This window comes from Semicossyphus pulcher, unplaced genomic scaffold, assembly GCF_022749685.1.
Source record: "Semicossyphus pulcher isolate SPU_LCO1_2020_fin unplaced genomic scaffold, fSemPul1.0.p SCAF_10, whole genome shotgun sequence".
NCBI lineage: Eukaryota > Metazoa > Chordata > Actinopteri > Labriformes > Labridae > Semicossyphus > Semicossyphus pulcher.
Window position 1 is genome coordinate 14302636 of NW_027211604.1, and position 22136 is coordinate 14324771.

At 42.8% G+C, this 22136-nt stretch overlaps 1 protein-coding gene across 2 annotated transcripts in view; it reads right to left on the reverse strand.

Annotated features, from left to right (window-relative positions):
• The window catches only part of nbeaa (neurobeachin a), a 74494-nt gene that overhangs the window by 23979 nt on the left and 28379 nt on the right, over window positions 1-22136 (reverse strand). Inside the window, exons 13-31 of one of the 2 annotated variants that reach the window (XM_069676347.1) lie at window positions 16513-16592; window positions 16132-16194; window positions 15641-15738; window positions 13624-13716; window positions 11391-11499; window positions 11203-11284; window positions 10831-10954; window positions 10532-10724; window positions 7220-7906; window positions 6637-7086; window positions 5247-5464; window positions 4937-5090; window positions 4393-4416; window positions 3857-3940; window positions 2966-3146; window positions 1874-1998; window positions 1669-1737; window positions 1370-1538; window positions 669-1051 (exon numbers count right to left, since the gene is read on the reverse strand). In XM_069676347.1, coding sequence (XP_069532448.1) covers window positions 669-1051; window positions 1370-1538; window positions 1669-1737; window positions 1874-1998; window positions 2966-3146; window positions 3857-3940; window positions 4393-4416; window positions 4937-5090; window positions 5247-5464; window positions 6637-7086; window positions 7220-7906; window positions 10532-10724; window positions 10831-10954; window positions 11203-11284; window positions 11391-11499; window positions 13624-13716; window positions 15641-15738; window positions 16132-16194; window positions 16513-16592 — 3386 coding nt within the window. Of the gene's footprint in view, window positions 1-668; window positions 1052-1369; window positions 1539-1668; window positions 1738-1873; window positions 1999-2965; window positions 3147-3856; window positions 3941-4392; window positions 4417-4936; window positions 5091-5246; window positions 5465-6636; window positions 7087-7219; window positions 7907-10531; window positions 10725-10830; window positions 10955-11202; window positions 11285-11390; window positions 11500-13623; window positions 13717-15640; window positions 15739-16131; window positions 16195-16512; window positions 16593-22136 lie in introns of those variants that run through there. The other variant, XM_069676339.1, reaches the window with a different exon arrangement.

Here is a 22136-nt window from a genome sequence, read left to right on the forward strand (position 1 = left end):
GATTAACTGAAGAATACAAAACGCCTCTAAAAAGGTACAGCGCAGGATTAATGTATTTATTCACTGCAATTTGGTGAAGAATTTGACACAAAACTGAGATGAAACAATGTTTCAGTCTGTAAATTTAACTCACAGAACTAAAGAACGACTGTGAAAACAAATGAGGAAAAAGTGGCTTTTTTTACTTCTTTTTACCGCTGCTCAACATTATCCCTCTGTCTTCCTCTTTTATCCTGCTGTCAACTTCTTCCTCGGCCAATTCATTTCCGTTCTTGTTACCCTCATTCATGTCGTAAGTGTCACCATGAGGAGTCATGAAGTAGTGACGCAGGGAAAGCTACATTTAAATATCCATATCTGGTGCCAGCCTATCAAGAATTGTATTGCACGAGGCAGGATGACGATATATTGCCGTATTGATATTTAGTACTACTAGTAATACATATATATTCACATATTAAAAAATATTATAGTTTTAATGCAGAAAGCTATACCTATAGATCCCCCTTATCCTCTGTTTTGTTTTGTCCTTCCTGGTTTTGCATGATTGCCTTTTTCTATTTTGTCTTATGTCTGTCGCTAAAAAATCATAAGTGGTCACTGGAGAGAGATTCTAAGATTATGTGGATACCAGAAGCCGGCTCTGACAGGCAGTCACACTGACCCACCTTGACATTGATGCCTTTGTTTGTTTGGCTGATGCTGGAGATGGACGAGGGCGGGGCTTGGCTGGAGTTGGGGTTGGAGCCGGGGTTGTGAGGAGAATCCAGAAGGCTCTCTTGTGACCTCCTGACATCAGACAGACTACACAACAGATCTGTGCCTCCTCCCCCACCTCCTCCTCCCATGTCTCTGTCTCTGTCCCTGTCCGTCTCTCTCCCCACCAGGCCGAGGCCGAGCCCCAGACCCATCTCCGAGCCGTTCAGGGACCCGGCCACGTGGCCCTCCTCTCCGATGCCTGAGTCCGTGTGGGGGAGGCCGGCCCTGGGGGAGTCATCCACGGGGGTGGGGGTCTGCTTGTCGCGGTCGGAGAAGGCTGTGGATGGGTGTTCTGGAGGAAATAAAGCAGGAAATGTGATATAATGACACATTTTCTTTTGTTAAATAACATATTGTCTGTTTTTAACACATCATTCTTAGACATTTCATGTGGCTTGTAAGCTTTTATTTCTCTGTCGAGTAATACCCTTCTTTCTTCCTGCGTCTCGCTTTCTTCCTCTAATTGTCTCATATCCTTGGCAGAGGTTTTGTTGTTTGCCTGCAGCCTGCATTCACTCTACCAACGCTACAATGATGAGTCACCACTGACACATCCAAGATTATCCTGTAATATCGAGGAGATTGCAGCGAAAGAAAAACAAAGAATCACCTGTACTTGTCGGGGAGTTGATCTCGTGGCGAATGCTTCTCCCCGATAGGCTGGTGGACCTGCCGATCTCCCGCTGGGGTTCTAAAATGTCCCGGTACTTAGACACCATGAGAACGGAGATGAAGTAGACGACTGCCAGCGCCAGAAACTGGGCCTGCTTGCTGTCATCCTGCAGCAAAAACATACATATTAATATTCAGGAGAGAAGCACGCTGAAACAGATATACAGGTGTTTTTGTTCTGCACTTTACCCACACACATACTGTACGCACTGGAAATAAACAAACACACATGCTTACCACATCTCTGAAAACCACAGCTCGAAGACGATTGATGTCTACATCCTGCAGCAGTCTGTCGGGGTCCTGCTAAATATGGAAAACAGAATGTCAGATGTGTTTTGTTGTACATATGAATATTTCTCTTTCAGCTTCTGAGTGCAGGATGTGCATTTGATTTCTGTGTGTGTGTGTGTGTGTGTGTGTGTTCGTGTGTGTGTGGTACCTTGCTGGTGGTGGAGGCACTGTGGAGGCTGTCCTGCGACTTGCTGCTGGTTAAGGAGGACTTGCAGCTCCGATCTCTCTGTCTCTGCCTGCATTCAAGACAGTTCCTCACTGCCACGCAGCAAACTGGTGACACAGAGAGGGGGAGAGGAAACATGTAAGTGTTTTATACTGGAGAGGAACTTTAACATGTCGAGACACACTTTTAAAAAACAACGGAAGTGGGCTTTTGTTATGAGAGTAACCTGATATTAAGGGTAATAGATTTAATACCCACAGTTTAAACTTGGAATATAAATCAAGTACAAAATCAACATCTTGAATAAGCCCTTTCTACACTGCCGGTTCAAGGCCGGATCATTACGCCTCTGTTACGCTCCGTCTTCTTTGTAAAACACACGGAGGCGGAATGATGGGGCGAAGTCGTTCCGCCTCCGAGCCGGCATCGGAGGAAGTAACAGAGGCGAAACGCCATCAGTGGAAACGGTGGAGCCGGCAGGGTGGAACAGCGCCTGTGTACTTGAAGCACACTCCCGCACATTTTGCTTCTGCGACACCGGACCGCTGTGTAGAAACACGCCGGCAGCGCTCGGTCTAATGTATAATTTGTTACGATACTGTGGCGGAATTTAAATGTAAAAGACCGACAACCTGGACAGGGTGTCACTGCTGAGCACCTCATTAAAACCAGGTAGGTACAAAATGTTAATGAATAAAATTAATGATCACAACACAATAGATGCAAAACAAATACATTTTCAGTCACTTTGTGCACATGTGTTAACAGTGCTGAATCAAATTATTAAAGTCCGTTCAAATCAATAAGATGAAAGAAATAACCAACAACAATTTCTTTTATGAAGAAAACTTCTTTTCTTTGGGTTTGAACTGCTTGACAACAAAATATAACTATTGGAAGACCTTTGAAGGCTGTTGGACACAGTGATGGTCCTGTCGGCTAACCAACTGATTGAAATAACAAACAAGTTAATAGTAACGGGAATGGTTGTTAGCAGTAACTCTACACAACGAGCTCATAAGGCTCTGTGAGTGCAGTTTTGTATAAGACTGAATACATGAAACCAGCACACACCCAGGCGGAGGCATTGCCTCATCAGTCCCCCTGACGACATGTTCTTCTCTGCTTCAATCTCACTGAAGTTGAGAGAGCTAGCAAACACCAGCACGTCCACCATGGCCATGAGACGGGACAGGAAGGTGACCGCCGTCTCCGAGGACATGCCCTGCGTCGCCTCGATGTTCTCCAACTCCGTCTGGGAATGGGAGGGAGGAACACACAATAGCCTTCCTGTTATTCAGTGAAAAACTAAGCTGTTAACACAATGAAACTGATGCTCGTGCTGGTTTTAGAAGGGTGGTGAATCAATCAATGTTTAATCAATAGAAGTAACCTTTAGGAAATGTTTGAGCATGACTAGAACAGCAGTCATGGCTGATTGTTCCAGCACACAGGAAAAGCAACCTTCAGTGTCATGCTGGTTGAGTGAAATACATACTTATATGATGAAATCTGGCAACATGAGGTGTTGTACACAACACAGAGGAAGTACAGCCAGATGACACACATGTAATGATAACAGTGGGAGTGTGACAGTAGCAGTGTGACATATTGGCAGTAACAGTAGCAGTGCAGAGACAGGTAAAGCCTTATGTTCACACCAACCAGAGGATAGAATCACCAAATTTTCAGTCTATCTACATTTGAAATGAATTTGAAGGCAGCACATCAGGGGTTAAAACTTGAACTCAAACCAAGTGAGTGGTTTGCTGTGCCTCTGCTTTCAGTGAGCAGGGTGTGCAGGGGCTGTGGAGAGTCGACACAGTGCAAGCATCTGGGGGCTCGTCTGAGCACGTGAGCACGGACATTTGGGGAAGAACAGACACACAAGGTGAGGACAGAAGGGCTCAGGTTGGTGCTCTTAGCTCTTCTGGTGATGGTGGGAGTCTTAGGCTCATTACGCACCTCTCCCCCTGCGCCTCCTCCCCCAGGAACAGGGGTCACCTCCTCTCCCTTTGACCCCCTCTGGGGTCCGGCTCCTCCTGCCTTCTTTAGTGTTGATACAAATGGGACAGGCTTAGCAGATGCAACCCCCAAGGACTCTTGGAAAACTCTCATGCTTTTTATCTCACAAAATAGATCGTTTACACCTTTATATATATATATATATCTGTGATTTCTCCTTATTATTGATCAAGTCCTGACCTTTACTCTACCCCCCTTCATTTGTATCATATTCTAACACTGTTAGAATATTATACAAAGTGTATCTAGTTCAGGGCTATTAAGTTAAAGAACTAGATACACCGAGGCACGGATCAATGCATACCCACAATAGATACAAACAGTAAAAGGGGGAATATTGATTAGCAGCAAAGGAGCACAACAAATAGAAACACTATGGATGTCAGACAAGCAGGGTTTAGTGTCAGTCACAATGGTAAATAAACCAGAAACAAAGTATTAGTAGAATAGAAAGAGAGAAAGAAACTGCAACTTACAGTGTTGGCACTACTCTTAGAACTCTGCACATGCAAAACACAGACGAAAAGGACAATTCACAGAATACATGTAACACAGAGAGGAAAAGAAAGAAAGGAAGGATTAAAGTAAATAGATTGTCTATTAAACTATTAAAATAAACTGATTGTTAATTAAAAGGTTAGAACAAAGATCAAATAAAGGGTAAAATACTGTGTGAGAAGTGTTAGACTGACGGCTAAATACACAGAGAGAGGTGGAAGGGGTTTTTTAATGTTTAATCAGGTTACCCAGTTTTTAAATTCAAGGCCAAACTTTTAGTATAAAATTTAAATTTTGATCAATCCTGATTTTATAGGGAAAAAAGGACACAAGACACAAATCTTATAACCTATTAAATCACTCAGGATCAATGCCGCCCTGATAATGACGGCGAGCCAGGTTTAAGTAGGTTCTCCAAAGTCCTTTGCTTCCTTAACACCTGAGTTTGGGCCTACAGCGCGAAGCAGCTGACGACCTGCAGTTTTCCCTCCCACCACAGAGGGGCAGAGTGGAGCCACTTACAGAAGGGGAAGTGGCAGCAGACAGGAGAGGCAGGATGCCTCCACAGGCGATGATGATGTTGTCCACCATCTGAGAAATGAGGTGGATCGTGTTGTGGACGAAGATGATGTTCTCGTTGCTGTTGACAAAATCCATCACGGACTTAGTGGAGTGGCTGAAATAGAGAGTGAGACATCACAGGTATCACTTCAGTCGTTTTGATCCAATTTAATATTTATTTAAGGTGATAGTATTATGAGCTTCTGGAACACATACGTTTGATTAGAGTACATCTTTTGTAGTCTAAAGTTGAAAGAGACACACAGCTCACCTCCTCCACACGTGCACGTCAGTCTCCAGGGCGAACAGCAGGTCAGTGAGCAGCCTCTGGTGCATCGGAGACCACTTGAATTCTGGGATGCGGAACATGGTCGTGCGGGGGCCGGGGCTGAACTGCCGGCGCTGCTCCTCTGTCATGGGCATGCCCCTGAAACCCAGATCGACGCGTAGGTCTCGCTCCAGCTGGGCTGCGGTGCGACCGTGGAGGGCCTGCAACATGCCGGGGGCGAGCACAGAGTTTATTTCACACATTTATACATACTGTTATAAAATTCAATCTCATTACAGAAACCACAGAAGACTCTTAAGGACTTTTCTGCACCGACAAACTGTCTGTGGTTTTACCATTTAGCCAATTATGTTGAGGCAACTGGGGTCTTCAGGTGGGAGGAGGAGACGGCTCATGACTAAAGCTTCACCTGATCAGTCACTGAACTGGCACAACTAATCTAGGAGGGGATTCAGTGCCTTGCTGAAGGGCACCTCGACAGTGTGCAGGAAATGAACTGGCACCTCTCCAGGGTCTGTAACGGGACTTGAACAGACAACCCTCCGGTTCCCAAACCAAGTCCCTACAGACTGAGCTACTGTCGTCCCCGCTGTTGTTGTACTCGGCAGTTTCCTGGCTGGCGTGTTCAAACCTCTAGATAATAGAAGCCTCCAAGTTGTGTCTGGGTTTATGCAACAGGAAAAAAAAGATTCTTTTTATTTGCTTTTTGCCTTTATTTGACGGGACAGCTGTAGAGGAAATGTGGGGAGTAGGGAGCAGGGGATGACATGCACCAAACAGTGACGCCACATCTCCGCATTCAACTGTTTCCGGGTCCAAGCCGCTACAACGTCTCCTACTTACAATATGCCTCGGTGCTGTTTTAAGCGAGGAAAACTAACCTGATTGTTGCTAATGCTTCGTCACGGACATGCACCGTCATGATCGCCATTGCAGCCGCCGACCTCACAACAATCAACGCTACCGTAGGCTGCCAGCTACCGCTAGCTACAGCACCGGTAGCTGGCAGGATTACAAACTCAACCTGGTGAAAACAGATGGTGGGCTGTAATTTGTGTGTTTTGAACGTGTTTTAGATGAAAATAAATGTGTTGAAATAACTTGTATACATGTCTTTATTCATTAATAACTATAGAAAACGATTTTCGCTCTGGGATGCCCCCAAAAACAGACTGCGTCTTATATTCTGGAGCAACTATACCTCTATAAATTATGATGAAAAACTAGAGGAAAATAAGAAATGTCCTTATCCAAAATCCAGCATGTACTGTGGCTGTATGAGGCCATGCAGAAGGTAAAGCTGCAGAGGCTTGTGCGGCCCACAGAGTCCAATTAAAGTGACCCAGCAACAACATCAGACGCAGAAACACACCTGAGTGGTTGCAGTAGTTTGGATCTTCTTTGTGTCCTTGTCTTTCCCATCATCCGACCTCTCCGTGTCAGAGGTGGTGCTGGCTGTGTCTCCCCCAGTCTTTAACCCCGCAGCCTCTCCCTCTGCCCCGGATGTGCCCTCTCCCTCTGGGAAATCTGGTCTGGAGGCTCCCTGGATCTGCGCTTGGCTCTCAGCCTCGGCGATGGAGCTGATGTCAGCAAGAGGGCTCTGGATCTTGAAGGGCCCGTCCTCTGGAAGCTCCGCAGCTGTGTGGCTCTGGGTCTGCGTTAAATCGGAGCCGCAGCTCGTCATGTGGGCCAGCAGGCTGAGGTCGTCGCTGGCGCTGGTGGAGGAGAGAGCTGGGACGGGGCCGGACGGAGGGGGCTGGTCTGGGCTCGGGAGAACGAGGGGGTCTGTGGCTGCCAGAGCTGGAAGCAGCTTCTCGTCAACCTGGAAGACAAAAACAATTAGTGTGATGATTTGTATAAAAAAAGCTTTGGGTTTGTTGTTTGTTATTTTTTCTGGTTTAGTTGGGAATTCTCCAGCTCTTCTTAAAAATCTTGGAAAAATCTTTCCTTCCTACCTTGCTGAAAAGAAATCCGTTGTTGCTCGGGACACTGTCCTTCTCGTCAGCCAACGTAATAAGCGGCCCCATGTTTCCATCATCCTCCAGGTTGACTCCAGAAAGCCCCAAGCTTGTCCCCATCCCCACCCCTGAGCCTGGCGTCTCATCTTTAGGCGCCAGATTCCCATTTAGGTTTTGTACTACCGCACAGTAAGCACTGTCCAGGAGAGAATCCACCTCCACCAGGGGACCGTTCTCTATTCCTCCCCCACCTCCTCCACCTACACCTCCACTGAGTCCTTCTGGAGACAAGTCCAAGTCATCCAGCTTCACCTCCGTGGCCTCTACTTTCTCTGCTTTAATGTCTACTAACAGGTCGTGCACCTCCACCCTCACCCCTGGACCAGCGCTCTGCTCCCCGGGCGTCAGCGCTTCTCCGTTGGGTCGTTTCACTGCCCCTTCGGCGAGGAGGTTGCGTGAGTCGGCGCCGGCCCCCTCGCTGTACTCCGCCTCGCTCTCGGGCGTCTGTGTCTGGGAGTTGTCGTCGATTTCCAGGTTGCCGTTGACAACAGGGGCTGGCGTAGCGGAAAGGCCAGAGATGGTGGACACGGAGCCTTTCTTCCCCTTCTTCATGTTTTCCTCCTCCTGACGCTGGTACTCTTCGTACATCTTTGCCAGGTACTCTTTGTGGGCCTCGTAGGTCACCTGTGGGAGAAAGCGGGGGATAATTGGTCATGTGATCAGAACACGAGTTAACCTTTCCATCAATATCTTCTCCACCAGGCAGACCTTATGGGGCCCATCGATCATCATCAGGGATAAAACTAGGACACCAGCCTAACGGGGCTATTACACCATCATCCATAATGTTCCCTCACTTTTAGCACCAACATGAGAAAATGGGTTAAATTTCCAGCACTGAACAGTCAAAAGGAAAATTATATTAATGATGAATCAACAATAGTCAGTATGAACAAATGTTATTTTCAGCCTTCACTCAAAATATCAACAACTAAAAATCAATAGCATCAGCTTTATGTCTTCATTCGTGCAACAGATTATAAATAAAGCGATCAGCTGTCATGGTTAGAAAATATTCAACAGGACCTCCCATAATGTAAAGATATTAAAAAAAGAATCTACTTTTGTCAATATTTTTAATGTCAGACAAAAAGAGAATTATGACTGAGCAGTTACTTAAATTAAAATCGATCCCTCGACCCACCTTTACCAGCTTGTTATACACTATATCATTGATTAATTCATCTGCGATCATCGGCTAATTAAGTAGGTATTGACCTTGTTGTTGTGTCAACCTGTTGTTTCTTTTTTGCTGGTTATGAAACAGACTGAAATTAATTCTGATGCCTCTATATGACCTACAAAAGCAAACCAGACCATCAGCGACAAGATTGATTATTTCGATAAAGTTATTTTCAGAGATGTGAACAGACTAACTACATTTACTCACGTTACTGTAATTGAGTAGTGTTTTTGTGTACTTGTCATCTGCATCTGCCTTTTTTTAAATCCGACGGCCGATAAGAGATCAATTTAAAACTGGGTTATTTTGGCTCTGATGCAGCCGCGCCTCTCTGTCTGCAGTTACTACTCTGTCTCCAGCATTGTCCCACCCACAGCACTGATTGGTTACACGCAGAGCCATGGCACAGGTAACAGCCAATCAGCAGTGAAAGCTGTGCATGCAGAGTGCTCACACACACGGCGGAGAGGAGAAAAAGTTCATTTCTTTGCAAATTTTATTTAACTTTGTTTTATTTACTTTATAAAACTTCAGGAAGTTATTTATTTATTTAAATTTTCAGTTAACTTTATAAGAGATGCTGCTGACCCTGGGAACTCCCTGCGCTTTTTGTTTGTTTGTTTAATAAACATATGCTTAAAGGCATTTAAACAAAGTTAAGTGTTGGAGTTTGTATTATTCAAAATTTTGACGCCAATATTTTCACTTTTACTGCAAATGAATATCGGCTCCACATATCGGTTATCGGCCTCCTTGACTACTAATAATCGGTATCGGTATCGGCCCTGAAAAAAACATATCGGTCTATCTCTAATATCGTTACTGAGTAAAAAAAAATGTAGGCCTAAATAAAAAACAAAAGGGGAAAAAATCACGCCGTGTAAACAACTGCAGTGAATGATTGGCAGGAGAACAAACACGGTGCTAAATCACAAGGAAGACGGAGACGGACAGTCAGACGACAGCGGTGCAGACCCAGCTGAAGGACATTAAGGGAAAGTCACAACACGTGACCTCGACCTGATTAATAGATGTGCAGTATGACTGTTGTTGGTGTTTGTTGGTGAAGAAAAGAAGGAGGGTCTACAGAACTTTATGCCACCTTCACTGGCTGCATTGTTTGAAAATGTTTTCTGGGATGGTCTGAACTAAAATGACACATCATACCTCCCTCAGGGTTTTAAATGTCGTGTGCCGATTTTCCTTTAATTAAAAACAACTAGTTTGAGATTTACATCCCCTTGACCTTTTTGCACTATGCAGGAGAGACCCCCCTCCTGCTGTTAAAAAAAATAAAAATAAAAATAAGTCTTACATTAAATAAACAAGCTCCTTCTCACTTTTCCTTGAGTACATTTTAAGACTGGTAATTTGACTTGTACACAAGTTAAATTTCATCAGAGTAATGGTGCTTTTACTTGAGTAGAATATTTTTGTACTCTTTCCACCTCTGGGTTTTTAACGCCCGACACTGCTGGGGGGGGGAAGGTGTCAGACGAAGCAATTAACTGCACGCTGCCTTTCTTTACATTTTCCAGGGCAAAAATTTTAAGTGATTGATACATTTGACTGTTAAAGAAAGCAGGAGGAGATTTTATATTAAACCACCGCTTTGTCCACAGGGGTGCTAAATCAACACAAACCAAAACTTCAACAAATATTCCAAATTTCAATTCAACCGCCTCCAAAAACAGGCGGAAATTTTGCTTTGCAATTTTGTTTTTCAGTAATAATGACTGCAGCAGTGAGAATCTGGTGGTATTGTGGTGAAGAGAAAATGATCGTCCGGGAAAATGTCAAATGTAATGGGGCTGCATGGCACTCCTGCGACGAGGCTCCTGGTGATGGTGAAGTTCAACTTTCTGGTTCCTCCTTAATAGATATATTCATTCATCATTCATTCGAGCAAAAATTAGACTTCCTGGGAATTTACCAGGAAAAATAAGCTTTGCATGTATTTTAAAAACCTTAACATAAAGATGAATCCAGATCTCTAAACCATAAAGAGATTTTATTAACAGTGTAATAAAGTCAGTTTTCCTGAAAAGAGAATATCCCGGTCTCACCTTTGAGTGTGCGATGGACAGGGTATCAACCCAGACCCTCCACCCTCCCCATTCGTATTTAATAGCGTGGTAGAGCAGGATCCTAAAGATGTTGTAGACCATCTCGGTTATTTTCTGCTCCTCTGGGTTCTTGGGGTTGATGTATCCGAGGGAGAACATCCAGTCCTGCCACACAGAGCACTGCAGCAGGCAGCTGGTACAAAACACAACAACAACATGAGCCTTATATTATCCAAATACAACAACTATTCTAAGAATGACATGACATGTCTTTGAATGAGGCATTTGTGTGCTCTTACCGCCGGTTTTCACGGCTGTTACTGAAGAGTTTTATCATGTCGGAGAGAAAGAGTCTCCTGACTTCCATCAGCTCGGCGCTGGGAGAGGAGTTCTTCAGCAGGGTGGCCACTACCTTTAAAATCACTGGGTGGGAGGTAATGGGGAGAGGAAGGGGAAGAAGAAGAAGCAAATATATTACAAGTATTTTGAATGAGAGTGAGAGAGTGAGGGAGAGGAGAGAGCCAGGCATATCAATAAGTGTGAGATGGCAGCAGCTTCTGAATTCAGGCTTTGTTGTTTGTTTACTCGCATTAAAACAACACAGCATTATTGGCAGAGCAAAGAACACAAAGAGACAGACAGAAAAAGGCTACTGTTGTTGTTGCACTTACTGGGATTCTGGATCTTGACAGTGGAGTCGGGCTCTGGGTGGGGTTTGTGAACCACCTGAGTGCAGACCTGCTCCGTCAGAATCTGCACACACAGAAGATTAACAGCCGTCAATTAAATGCCCCGACAGTCGCTTGAATCCTGACACCTCAAAAGAGACTAAAAAGGGCATCACTTCACAGTCACCTACCTCATAGAGGGTGTTGTAGGTGGTGATGGAGACGGTGTTGGTGTGCATCATCAGCCTCTCCCCCAGCAGCGTGAACAGGCTGTGTGTGTGCATGATCTCCACCTTCCTCCTGCAGGGAAACACACAGCTTGCCATTCAGCACAGAATTTATGACAGCTGAAATTGACAGTGATTGTCACCAGCCGGATGACGGGCTGATATTGGCACCATGCGGCCCTGTCAGTTATGACGGGACCAAAGAGGACGAGGAATGAATACCAACAAGAGAAATTAACAAGAGGCATTAACAGAGCAGCAACACTGCAGGAGTCACTGAGGTAATGCTCACATAGCTGCAAATGAGGAGCCTTGCAAGTGGGCGACCTGTGGCTTTAAGAGGCTTTGAACTTGAAGGGCTCAGAAATCAGGGTTGAGGAAGTTTTATTTAACAAATAATAATAATTAAACTAAAAATACTTAAAGATTCAGTTTATCATCGACTGTTATCAGGTAAAGTTTCTAATATACTTAATCACAGATAAACTGTATCGGGGCTGCATGGCGCAGTGGTTAGCACTGTCGCCTCACAGCTAGAAGGTTCCTGGTTCGAATACCGGTTCATACATAGTGAGCCTTTCTGTGTGGAGTTTGCATGTTCTCCCTGGCATGTGTGGATTCCCTTCGGGTACTCCGGCTTCCTCCCACAGTCCAAAGACATGCTCGTCATGTTCATTGGTGACTCTAAATTGCCCGTAGGTGTGAATGTGAGTGTAAAAGCTTCTGTCTCTGTGTGTCAGTCCTGTGATTGACTGGCGACCAGTCCAGGGTGTACCCCACCTATCGCCCAATGACAGCTTGGATCGGCTCCCCGGCGACCCTGAACAGGATAATGGATGGATGGATGTACTGTATACAATCTGATATATCTGATAAATATCATATACTTAAATTCCATTATCATCATTTTTAATTAGTTTCTCAGTCGATTTAATGACACGACTGTCTTTTAACAGAATTACTAGATTCAACTGAAATAATTTATTGTTTTCATAAGTAAAGGCAGGATGGCATACTTTACTTAAAGTAAACGCAGGCCTGCACAATCTGTTAAAATCTGCTCACCTATGTAACCACTGATTTTATACCCTGCCACTTGAGCAACATATTTTCTTTGCTGGTGTGTGTGGGTGGTTGTAAGAAAGAAAGTGGGTGTGAGAGTGTTTGTGTGTGTGTGTGTGTGTGTGTGTGTGTGTGTGTGTGTGTGTGTGTGTTTGGATTGACTGCTCTGCATCATTCTGTATTATGTGTTGTAGCCTTGTAACTTGGTGCTGTGTTATAACTACCTGATGTTTTAATTGTGACCTGCTGAGGGACTGTGGATGAAAATAGCTTTAAGATAACTAAATCAAATGCTAACAATCATGTTTAATTTTGTACATGGTCCCTTTTAAAATAGGTAAAATAAATAAACAGTGCAATTAAATGTTACTATCTTAATCATGACTGGTATAAAAAGCCATTAACCTTAGATAAGCGGGGACGGGGAGCAGTGTCTTATAGCACAACAACAAAACATTTGTTTATAGGACATGTAGAAATCTAGTGTATCTAAACTAGTCTTATTTTAATCTATGAGATCAATAATACCATACAACAGAGTCAGCGGCTTGGAAATCATCCTATTTTCTAGGACTATAACAGGTATGTTCAATGGATTTCAGCGTTATTGTGCTCTCATATTTCCAAACGTGTTGAAGTGGCACATTAACTTAAAGAGGCGTTTGGTTGGAGCAGATGTTAAGCAGGTGGGGGTCTGAAGGTGCAGGGCTCAGGTGCTGCTGGCAGCCTGCTCCCGTGTTGTGCAGCAAGAGGCGTGTACGTCACATGGGAGGAATAAATCCCCCAGCATTCATTGCTGCTCATCAAAAGTCCCTCCTCCCTGGCAGCGCTCGCTGTCGAGACAATTATTCCGCCTGGACGTGATGATGAGGACATTATCTTCGCGAACACACAAACAAGCAGTCCTTCTGAGGCTCAGTGGAAGCAGCGCGGCTGTGCTTTATCAATTTGACTGCAGTGTTTTCTTACTTTCAGACATAAATAGGATTTGTGTTTTAGCTGTGACAGGAAAGTAAGAAGAAATGCTTTGAGTGCTTCCGTTTTTTCAGTGACTCAACATTAAACTGAGCGGCACACAAAGGAATACAGCAGAGAGAGAGAGAGAGGGAGAGCACACAGGCAAAGAGGTACTGACTTGTGGCCGAGGTGCTTGAGGAAGTAGCCCAGGACTTTGAGGGCTTGGACCCGGATGCTCTCGCTTTTAGAGGCCAGGAGCTTGCAGATCACCCTGTAACATGACAAACACACATACAACATTGATTACAAGTAAATACAGGATTAATATTACCTTAGAGGTAGGATTCTTCTGTGTGTAGGAAACACCTGCAGCCTGATAATCTGTATCAAATACCTTTAAAGTGAACAACACAAGTGCTGATTGAAAGATGTTTTTCAAAGGCGTGTACACATAGGACGTCAAAATAATAAAAGATGTGAGAAAAATACCCAGTTTTCAGACGAGCGCTCCAGCAATAGAAGATTTCACCATGGCAACAGAAAAGAAGTTCATGTGTAGTTGTGCTTTTGGGGATTTCCCAGCATCGTTCGAGTCTCTGCGAAATTACACGTCTTGTTTGAAGCTACTCTTTTAAATGGGATATCAGTATTGCAATTATACACAACGGCTTATCCATACAGTAAAGCTTTTATGTTATTATTTGTGCACAAAAACATCCTTGAAGAAACTGCAGATTTGGTTTTTTGCTCATCAGAAAAATAATATTGTAACAGAAGCTGAAGAAGACCAGAGAAGTCTCACTCTGCCCCTGCGTCTACAATCACACTTTGAGTCTCATATCACAAAATCTTATTAATGCCACTGCTTTCAGACTTTAAAAGATATTTCAACCTTTAAAGTAATAATCTTGAAGATTTTCATGTAAATAAATGTCTGTTCAGTCAGTGGTTCCGAACCTTTTTTCCTTGGAGCCCCCACTGCTTGTATCAAAGAAAGCCCCCGAGCCCGCACACACTTATACCAAAACAATAAAGCGATTCTTTCCAAATCTTTATTGGCAAAAATGAACACCAATCAGCCTGTAGCTCTTTGTCCTTTAAGTTCATCAAAGTTATCTTTAGTTATTATAAAATACACTCCTTCTATTTAAATCTAAATATGTGGATGCAGGCATTTCTGCGTGCATGTATGAATGTATGTAAAAAAATATATCTGTGAGCATGCATGTGTGTATGTAGTCAAAGTAAACATTCAAGTAGAAAAATATACAGAGAGCTCATGTTGTATCCACACCCTGTAGTTCTGCTGCTGCAGGACGGTCAAATGTGATTCTTCCTGCTTAAATTAGAATATATTTAGAGAAAGTTGAAATTGTGTGCTTCATATATTATGTATGGGAGGCCAGGGTGCTTGTTACAGCCGGCCCAGTTCATCATATTGATATCAAATATTAGACATATTTTCATGCTGATCTCTATCTGGACATTTTGTGTGAGTAATGATCGGGCATTTTCATAATCAAAAACCTATACCTAGTAATAATCTCAAAGAGTTTCATGTAAATAAATGTCTGTTCAGTCACTATCTATCGCCGAATGAGGTAACACAATGGTGATTGAGCCTATGGCCCACTGATGAAAGCCTTTGCATTCGCAGTATTATTACAGACTGGGTGTCTGTGGCGACATTTGCGAAAAGAATCACAAGCGGCGTCCAGTTAATAACGCATTTTCCATCACCAGCAGTGGTTGGTCTGCCAGAGAGGGTAGGCGGAGCTAAGCGGCTGCTATTCCGCTCTCTGCAAGTGTTGCGAGTAAACAGTAATCTACTATGGCTGAACAAACAAAGAAAAGATCGATGACTACAGATACAACTTCAAAAATAGGTGAAAATCCAAAGAAAAACAAACAAATCGACGCTCAGATGAAGGCAAACAGTCTAAAAAGGAAAGCGACCGTCAGCGAGGAAAATCTGGGATATCTGGGAAGTGTGCTCGCGGGAATTACCGTTTATCGCCATAGGTGCCGCCAAAGAGAACGAAGCTGAGATCTTCACGTTACCACTTTAAAGTATTGGTCTTTAATTTATTGAGACATTTGTGGCTCAACTTATTGTGTTTTTCAAAATGAAATATTATAATATTATAATAATAATAATAATATAATAATTGTTTATTAGTGTAGACAACAGTCACCTTATTCCATTCCTCTGGTCAAACGCAGGGATCATAGACGCCGGGTGTTCAGACATCAGAGCCACCAGCAGCTGGAGCACATCGTGGATGTTCTCATCCTGCAGAGAAAAAGACAGCGAACGGCGAACATGTGAATAGAAGAGAAAGATGAAGCCTGAATGGACGGATCAATCGAGGGGTTAAGAGGACAAAGAGAGAGTTGTAAGATGGACGAGGAGTGGGGGTTGTGGAGGAGCAGGTGGTATATCAGAGCAGGAATAGATATAATAGTTATAGAAGAGTACATTCTGTTCAGTCCATTGTTGCACCATTCTTCATGCTGTCACAGCACCCAAGCTGACTCACACTCTCCCTCCTTTAAGTGGACCGTAACTCCAGCCCACAAATTATAATGCACATTTTGCCACCAGCTCCTCTCGGCTGCTCTCACTGTCTCTCTGTGCTGCTCTCTTTCTCTCACAGTCTATTTCCACTCAGAGCTTAGCGTTTACCTCGTGCATGGTGAGCAGGTAGTTGAGGATGCTCTGTAGCTCGTCCTCCTTCACGCCCCGATCCTGTAAAAAAAAAACACAAGATGTTTTGCTGCTTTTACATGTCTTTAACTTTAACTAATCAATTCTGTTCTTGGTTGATCTCTCACACACACACACACACACACACACACACACACACACACACACACACGTAATCGCAGCCTAAATCAACACAAGCACACACACAGAAAGAAAGCTACAAAGCTCATTCTCCACACGCACATTTTAGACGAAGCCAGCGGCCCCCAGCAGGGAGGAAAACAACAAAGGACACACTGTAGCAAAGTGATTTCTTCCTTCTGAAACTACGTGTTGAAGATCATCTTAATCTCACTGTACCTTTAGTATGAGCTGTTTGAGGAAGAGGAGCATGAAGGCTCGGAGCGAGATGATCTCCTTCTGGGATGGCCTTGGTCCGTCTAAACAAAACAAAACAAAAGAATAATTTCCTGTTAAGAATCAATGTTTTTAAAGCACGATAATGATCCGTCTGTGGCTCCGTCTGAGTGAGCTCCACTGCTGACTGATATTAGGTTTTATGAGGCTTCCTGGAGAGCAGAGAGAAACATGTGAACACAAACACGCACACACACACACTATGTTAAAAGTGTAAACTGTAAATCAACTCCAGAGGCAACTTGGCAATCTGCACTTTTTATAGTTGTACTAATCTAACTGATTACAGCAAAGGCATGGCAATTTACAAAAACGTGATTGATGGTGAAAATGATCCAAACCAAACAAGCAGTGTGTAATCCACTGTATAAACTTTGAAGCTCTGGCACTCCATCAGCTGTTTGCCGTGCCGGGCTACAAAGAAATAATCAAGCTAAAAACACAAAAGCATCTGAGGCAGAACACGAGCAATTTCTCATGTGGGTGTGATGTCACTGCCTCTTTCTCATGGCTGCGACAGCTCATGCCAACGTTGAAGCATGAGGCTCCTCTATTGTGAGTCATAACTGCCGTAGTTCTCCATTACCTTTATATATGTGCCGACTGGTTCATGAAATATGATGAGATACGATACAGTCAGATACAATACAAGACAATACAGTGATACAATACAGCAAAATACGAAACAATACGGTACGACAATGGCGTATGAAACAGAACAAGATCATATAAGATATGATGGGATACAATACGATAAGATACAGTACAATATGATCCAAAACAATACACTACAAGATGGTACAATACGGTACTACAATACTGTACAAGATGCGAAGACATGATCCGATACGATATGGTATAATCTCGAAGATTTTCATGTAAAAAAAAGTCTGTTCAGTCACTATTTATCATCGAATGAGGTAACACAATGGTGATTGAGCCTATGGCCCACTGATGAAAGCCTTTGCATTTGCAGTATTATTACAGTCTGGGTGTCTGTGGCGACTTTCGTGGAAGAAGTCAAAAGCGGCGCCCACTTAGTGACACGTTTTCCATCAGCCAGCAGTGGTTGGTCTGCCAGAGAGGGTAGGCGGAGCTAAGCGGCTGCTTTTCCGGTCTCTGCAAGTGTTGGGGGTAAACAGTAATTTACTATGGCTGAACAAACAAAGAAAAGATCGATGACTACAGATACAACTTCAAAAATAAGTGAAAATCCAAAGAAAAAGAAACAAATTCAACGCTCAGATGAAGGCAAACAGTCTTAAAAGGAAAGTGACCGTCAGCGAGGAAAATCTGGGATATCTGGGAAGTTTGCTCGCGGGAATTACCGTTTATCACCATAGGTGCCGCCAAAGAGAACAAAGCTGAGATCTTCACGATTACCACTTTAAAGTATGGTAATACTTAATTTATTGAGACATTTGTGGCTCAACTTATTGTGTTTTTCAAAATTAAATAATAAAAATAATATAGGTTTTATTCACTATTGAACTTGCGTTTGTTATATTTGTTCTTGCTGTAATAAAAATACTAACAAAAAAAACGATGTGTTCCGACAGACCATTATAAGACAAATATTTTATTAAGGCAGTAAGATCTGAGTAAACAGTAATCTACTATGGCTGAACAAACAAAGAAAAGGTCGATGACTACAGATACAACTTCAAACATAAGTGAAAAGCCAAAGAAAAAGAAACAAATTCAACGCTCAGATGAAGACAAACAGTCTAAAAAGGAAAGCGACCGTCAGCGAGGAAAATCAAGAGCTACAACCGCAGCCAACCGTGGACGTCTGGTTATATAGGATGAATGCGCACGCAGTTGTCTTCATTCAGTGCTATCTTATATCTCTATATTAACCAATGTTGTGTTTGTTAATTCTCAAATAGAGTTAAGTTTTATAGCCGTGGATGAAGCTGAACCTGTGAAACTGAAGCACAGCAGCACTCATAAAACCAAAAAAAGAAAAGGGACAACTCAGATTTTGGCACTGCCTTTTTGGTGTTGTTATGGCACTTCATTCTTTTTAAAAGGTAGAAATGTGCACGCCAGATAAACAAGTAGCTGAAGGCTGTGATGAAATTGCTCAAAACAAGAGCCAAGTAAAGCACTAATAGAAAACAGAGCCAAGAAGTCTAACAAACTAAATAAATTCAGATCAAGACAGGTGTTAAAAGATGCGCCCATTTTACCTTTAATGGCCACTGCATCCACTTAAAGTTGACTTTCACTGCCCTGCTTAAAGTACTCCTCTGCAGATATCAATACCAAACAGTCACGGTCAGTACACCATAAACTTCACAAGCTACCTGTTCTCATCAGCACTCTACAATCCAAACAGAGTTTTTTTTAGGTTTATAAGGACACAATAAACATTTATAATGTCCGTCATTATTGTTTGCTTTTTGCCACTGCACACTCTGCTGTGTCAGGATGTTTGGAATCAGCCAGATTTTATGCGAGCAACAAAGAAGAAAGCACTGCAACTGCAAAACAGTGTTTATTGTAAGCTCGATGAGACGCGCCTCAGCCTCTCAGAACATTTAAACGGATATCCGACCCGTAGCTGCTTAGCCAGCGGAAGTGAGCAAAGAGAAACATCAAAGACCGAGAGTGTGAAGGGAAGAAGATATGAGGCTTCTCCCTGCGTTTCTTTGTCGTGCTCGGCTGCCCTTAAATCATATGAGTGTGTCGGTGTTTCAGCGCGCTCACCGGCCCTTCACAGAAGCCCAAACATGAATCTGAAGCAATCCCCCTGTGATCCATCTTTCTTTTATCCGTCAGGCTGGTACATGTTGGAGGAACGGGGACACACACCGTCCATCATAGTTACGCAGCAGCTTCGTGTCAAACGAGTGCACGGATGAACCAGGCGAACGTGTGCGAGTGCGACCTCCGATTTAGAGTCTCTTTTGTCAACAGAGGATTTGAATAAAGCTTATATTCATCCAAACCGCTTCTCAGGGGCAGCTTTAATTATCCTCCTTTCCTTCTTGAAATTAATTTTCTTCCTCTTTTGCTCCTTTTATCCTAATCTGACTCAACGGTTTTATGCAGTCAGTGTGAAAAAAAAACAGCCCTGTATGCCAGATAATGACAACCTGTGAGGAGTCAAAGGGGTTGTTTTTAATGAACCCATTCAGATTGTGTGTGTGTGTGTGTGTGTGTGTATGCAGGTACACACGTGCCTGAGGCTTTGGGCCCGCTTTGAACATCTACACATGTTGAATTTACCTAAAAATACAGTGAATTTTTCTGATTTGTTTCTGAATTATTCTTTGTGCTCAAGATTTTCCATCAAATTTAACAGCAGTCAAATCGCATTCTAATGAAATACATTGCAGGATATTACATATAAGTAAAACTAAATACATAACACAAGGTAAGATTTAAGTAATTCAATAATTAAAATAAAAAAATTGAGCACATACAGAATAATAATGTCACAATTTTATTGTTTTAGTAGAATTTTTAGTTTTACGTAGTCGAGGCAATTTAATGTCTCTTTCCACTAGTTTATAATGTAGCTGCAGAGTTCAAAAGCAATGTACCTGAACAGTTTAAAAAGCAAGAGGTGTATTTATTTATTATTTGCAGTGCACTTCCTTTTTTTGTCAATAACATTAAATGCATTTAGATGTAAAATACGAGGAAAGCCAAGTGTGTTTCCAACCACATTCAGAGCAGGTGCGAGGTAAATACACTTATAAAAACCCTGTCTATCTGCAGCTTGGATTCATCTCATTACTTCCGAAGCCCTGTTAAATACATGTTTTATCTACCAACCCCTTCATATGTTCATAAGTTCTGTCCACAATTAATTCCATCAATGCATATCACCCTCTCACAGCACAGTGAAGTGCACACAAATGCAGACTTCCAAAGCGCATCATCCTTTAGCTTTGAACAGCCATTACTACGTGTCTGAGGCTAATTGCTACTGTTATCAGCGCTTCTTTATGGAGCCAAATCCCAGCAGTCAAACAGCAATATCGCCAAACAGAAAGGAAACCAGACAGACACTTGATTAGAAATTCCAAAAGCTCCGCTGGATCTGCCAATCAAATCCGTCTGTTGCCACGGCAACATCGGATGCGTACTCATCGTCTGTGGAGGGTCGCGGGCGAAAGAGGAGGTTGATTAAAGTGAAAGGCCCGCTCCGACCTTTCTGCAGCTCGGGCTGTGCAGCTAACGCCGTCCTCTGCTGAATTACAAAGGCAGAGAAAATATCAAATGTGATTTCATCTCCGTGTTGTGTTTGGAGTAAGATGTGTTTTTATATTTGCTGTTCTTTTTCAAATATGGACTCGTCTCTTACAGTTTTGTTTCCAGATGCACTGCATTCACAGGAAGCACAAAAAGGTGTGCATGAATCTCACTTCAAAATAAAACTTTTAATAGATTTCTGTTACACAGGCTTCTCAAACAAACGACTTCTTTTCTAAAGAAACCAATTTATTTCTACAAGGGAAAAAAAGCACGCTTTCTATTTGTCTGCGAAAGTCTGGCTCACTCATCTGCAAAGCCCTCATAAGCATCCAGACAGCGGCTGTTAAGGGTCTATATGCGCCTGTGTGTGGCAAAGATTATCATATATTTCTTCTTATTATCTACACATTGAAACAATGATCAGAAAGAGACCCTTATTTATGCAATATTTCGAGGCTGGTATTATTTTAGCACGAGAGCCATTCAAAGCCATCAAACATCCAGACAGCTATTCAAGTCTCATTGAGTATCGACTTCAAGTGGTTGTTTCGGCTGTTAGCTAAAACTAATTTGTCACATTGAAAAACCTCTTTAGCTGCTACTCATCTTAATAACCTGCAGTCTTCACAAGATATACTGCTCAAAGTGCAACTCCATACAATCAAAGCGATTCTCATTTTTGGCATGTAACTAGGCTAACTAAAGATTCTAATTAAAAATGATGAATAGAAAGTCTTGAGTTAAACTTTCTCAAAACAGCAAAAATAAAAAAATAAAAAAGCTAAATCTTGTGAAAGCAAAAATTCTTCCACTCAAAAACACTGAAAAAGCACATCGAATAAATGAAAGTTGCACAATAAAACGTTAGCCACTCTGTAATGACGTAAATTTCCCGCTTCTCTGGAAGCGTAAAGGTTATTGTTACTGTGTGGAGTCTGAAATAAACACATTTCAGTCCTAGTATTTAGCTTGTTGTGAGTAAGGATACTCTTCTTGACCTTTTTAGTGCTATGGAATAGTGTAAAAAAAATGAATCAACAGAAGCCTTTATCTAGAAATGTCTTGGTTTCAGACAGTTCAGTTGCACTAACAGAGAGGGAGACAAACTCCTCTAAAGCCGGTTTCCCACTGGTTAAAAAACCCAATATCACCCGGCTTTTTGACCCAGACCCGGGTCAAATGACTCTGCAGTAGACCCGGGTAATTATCGCCTCTGTTCCGATCAGCATTGATGGGAACATGAAACCCGGGTCGACATGCTTATCTCTGCCCCCTGTACAGCGCTATGCTATGCTCTGTTGGTAACTTCTGCGACTCCTTGTCATGTCAGCTACAAATTCCACCCGTCTCTGTCCAAG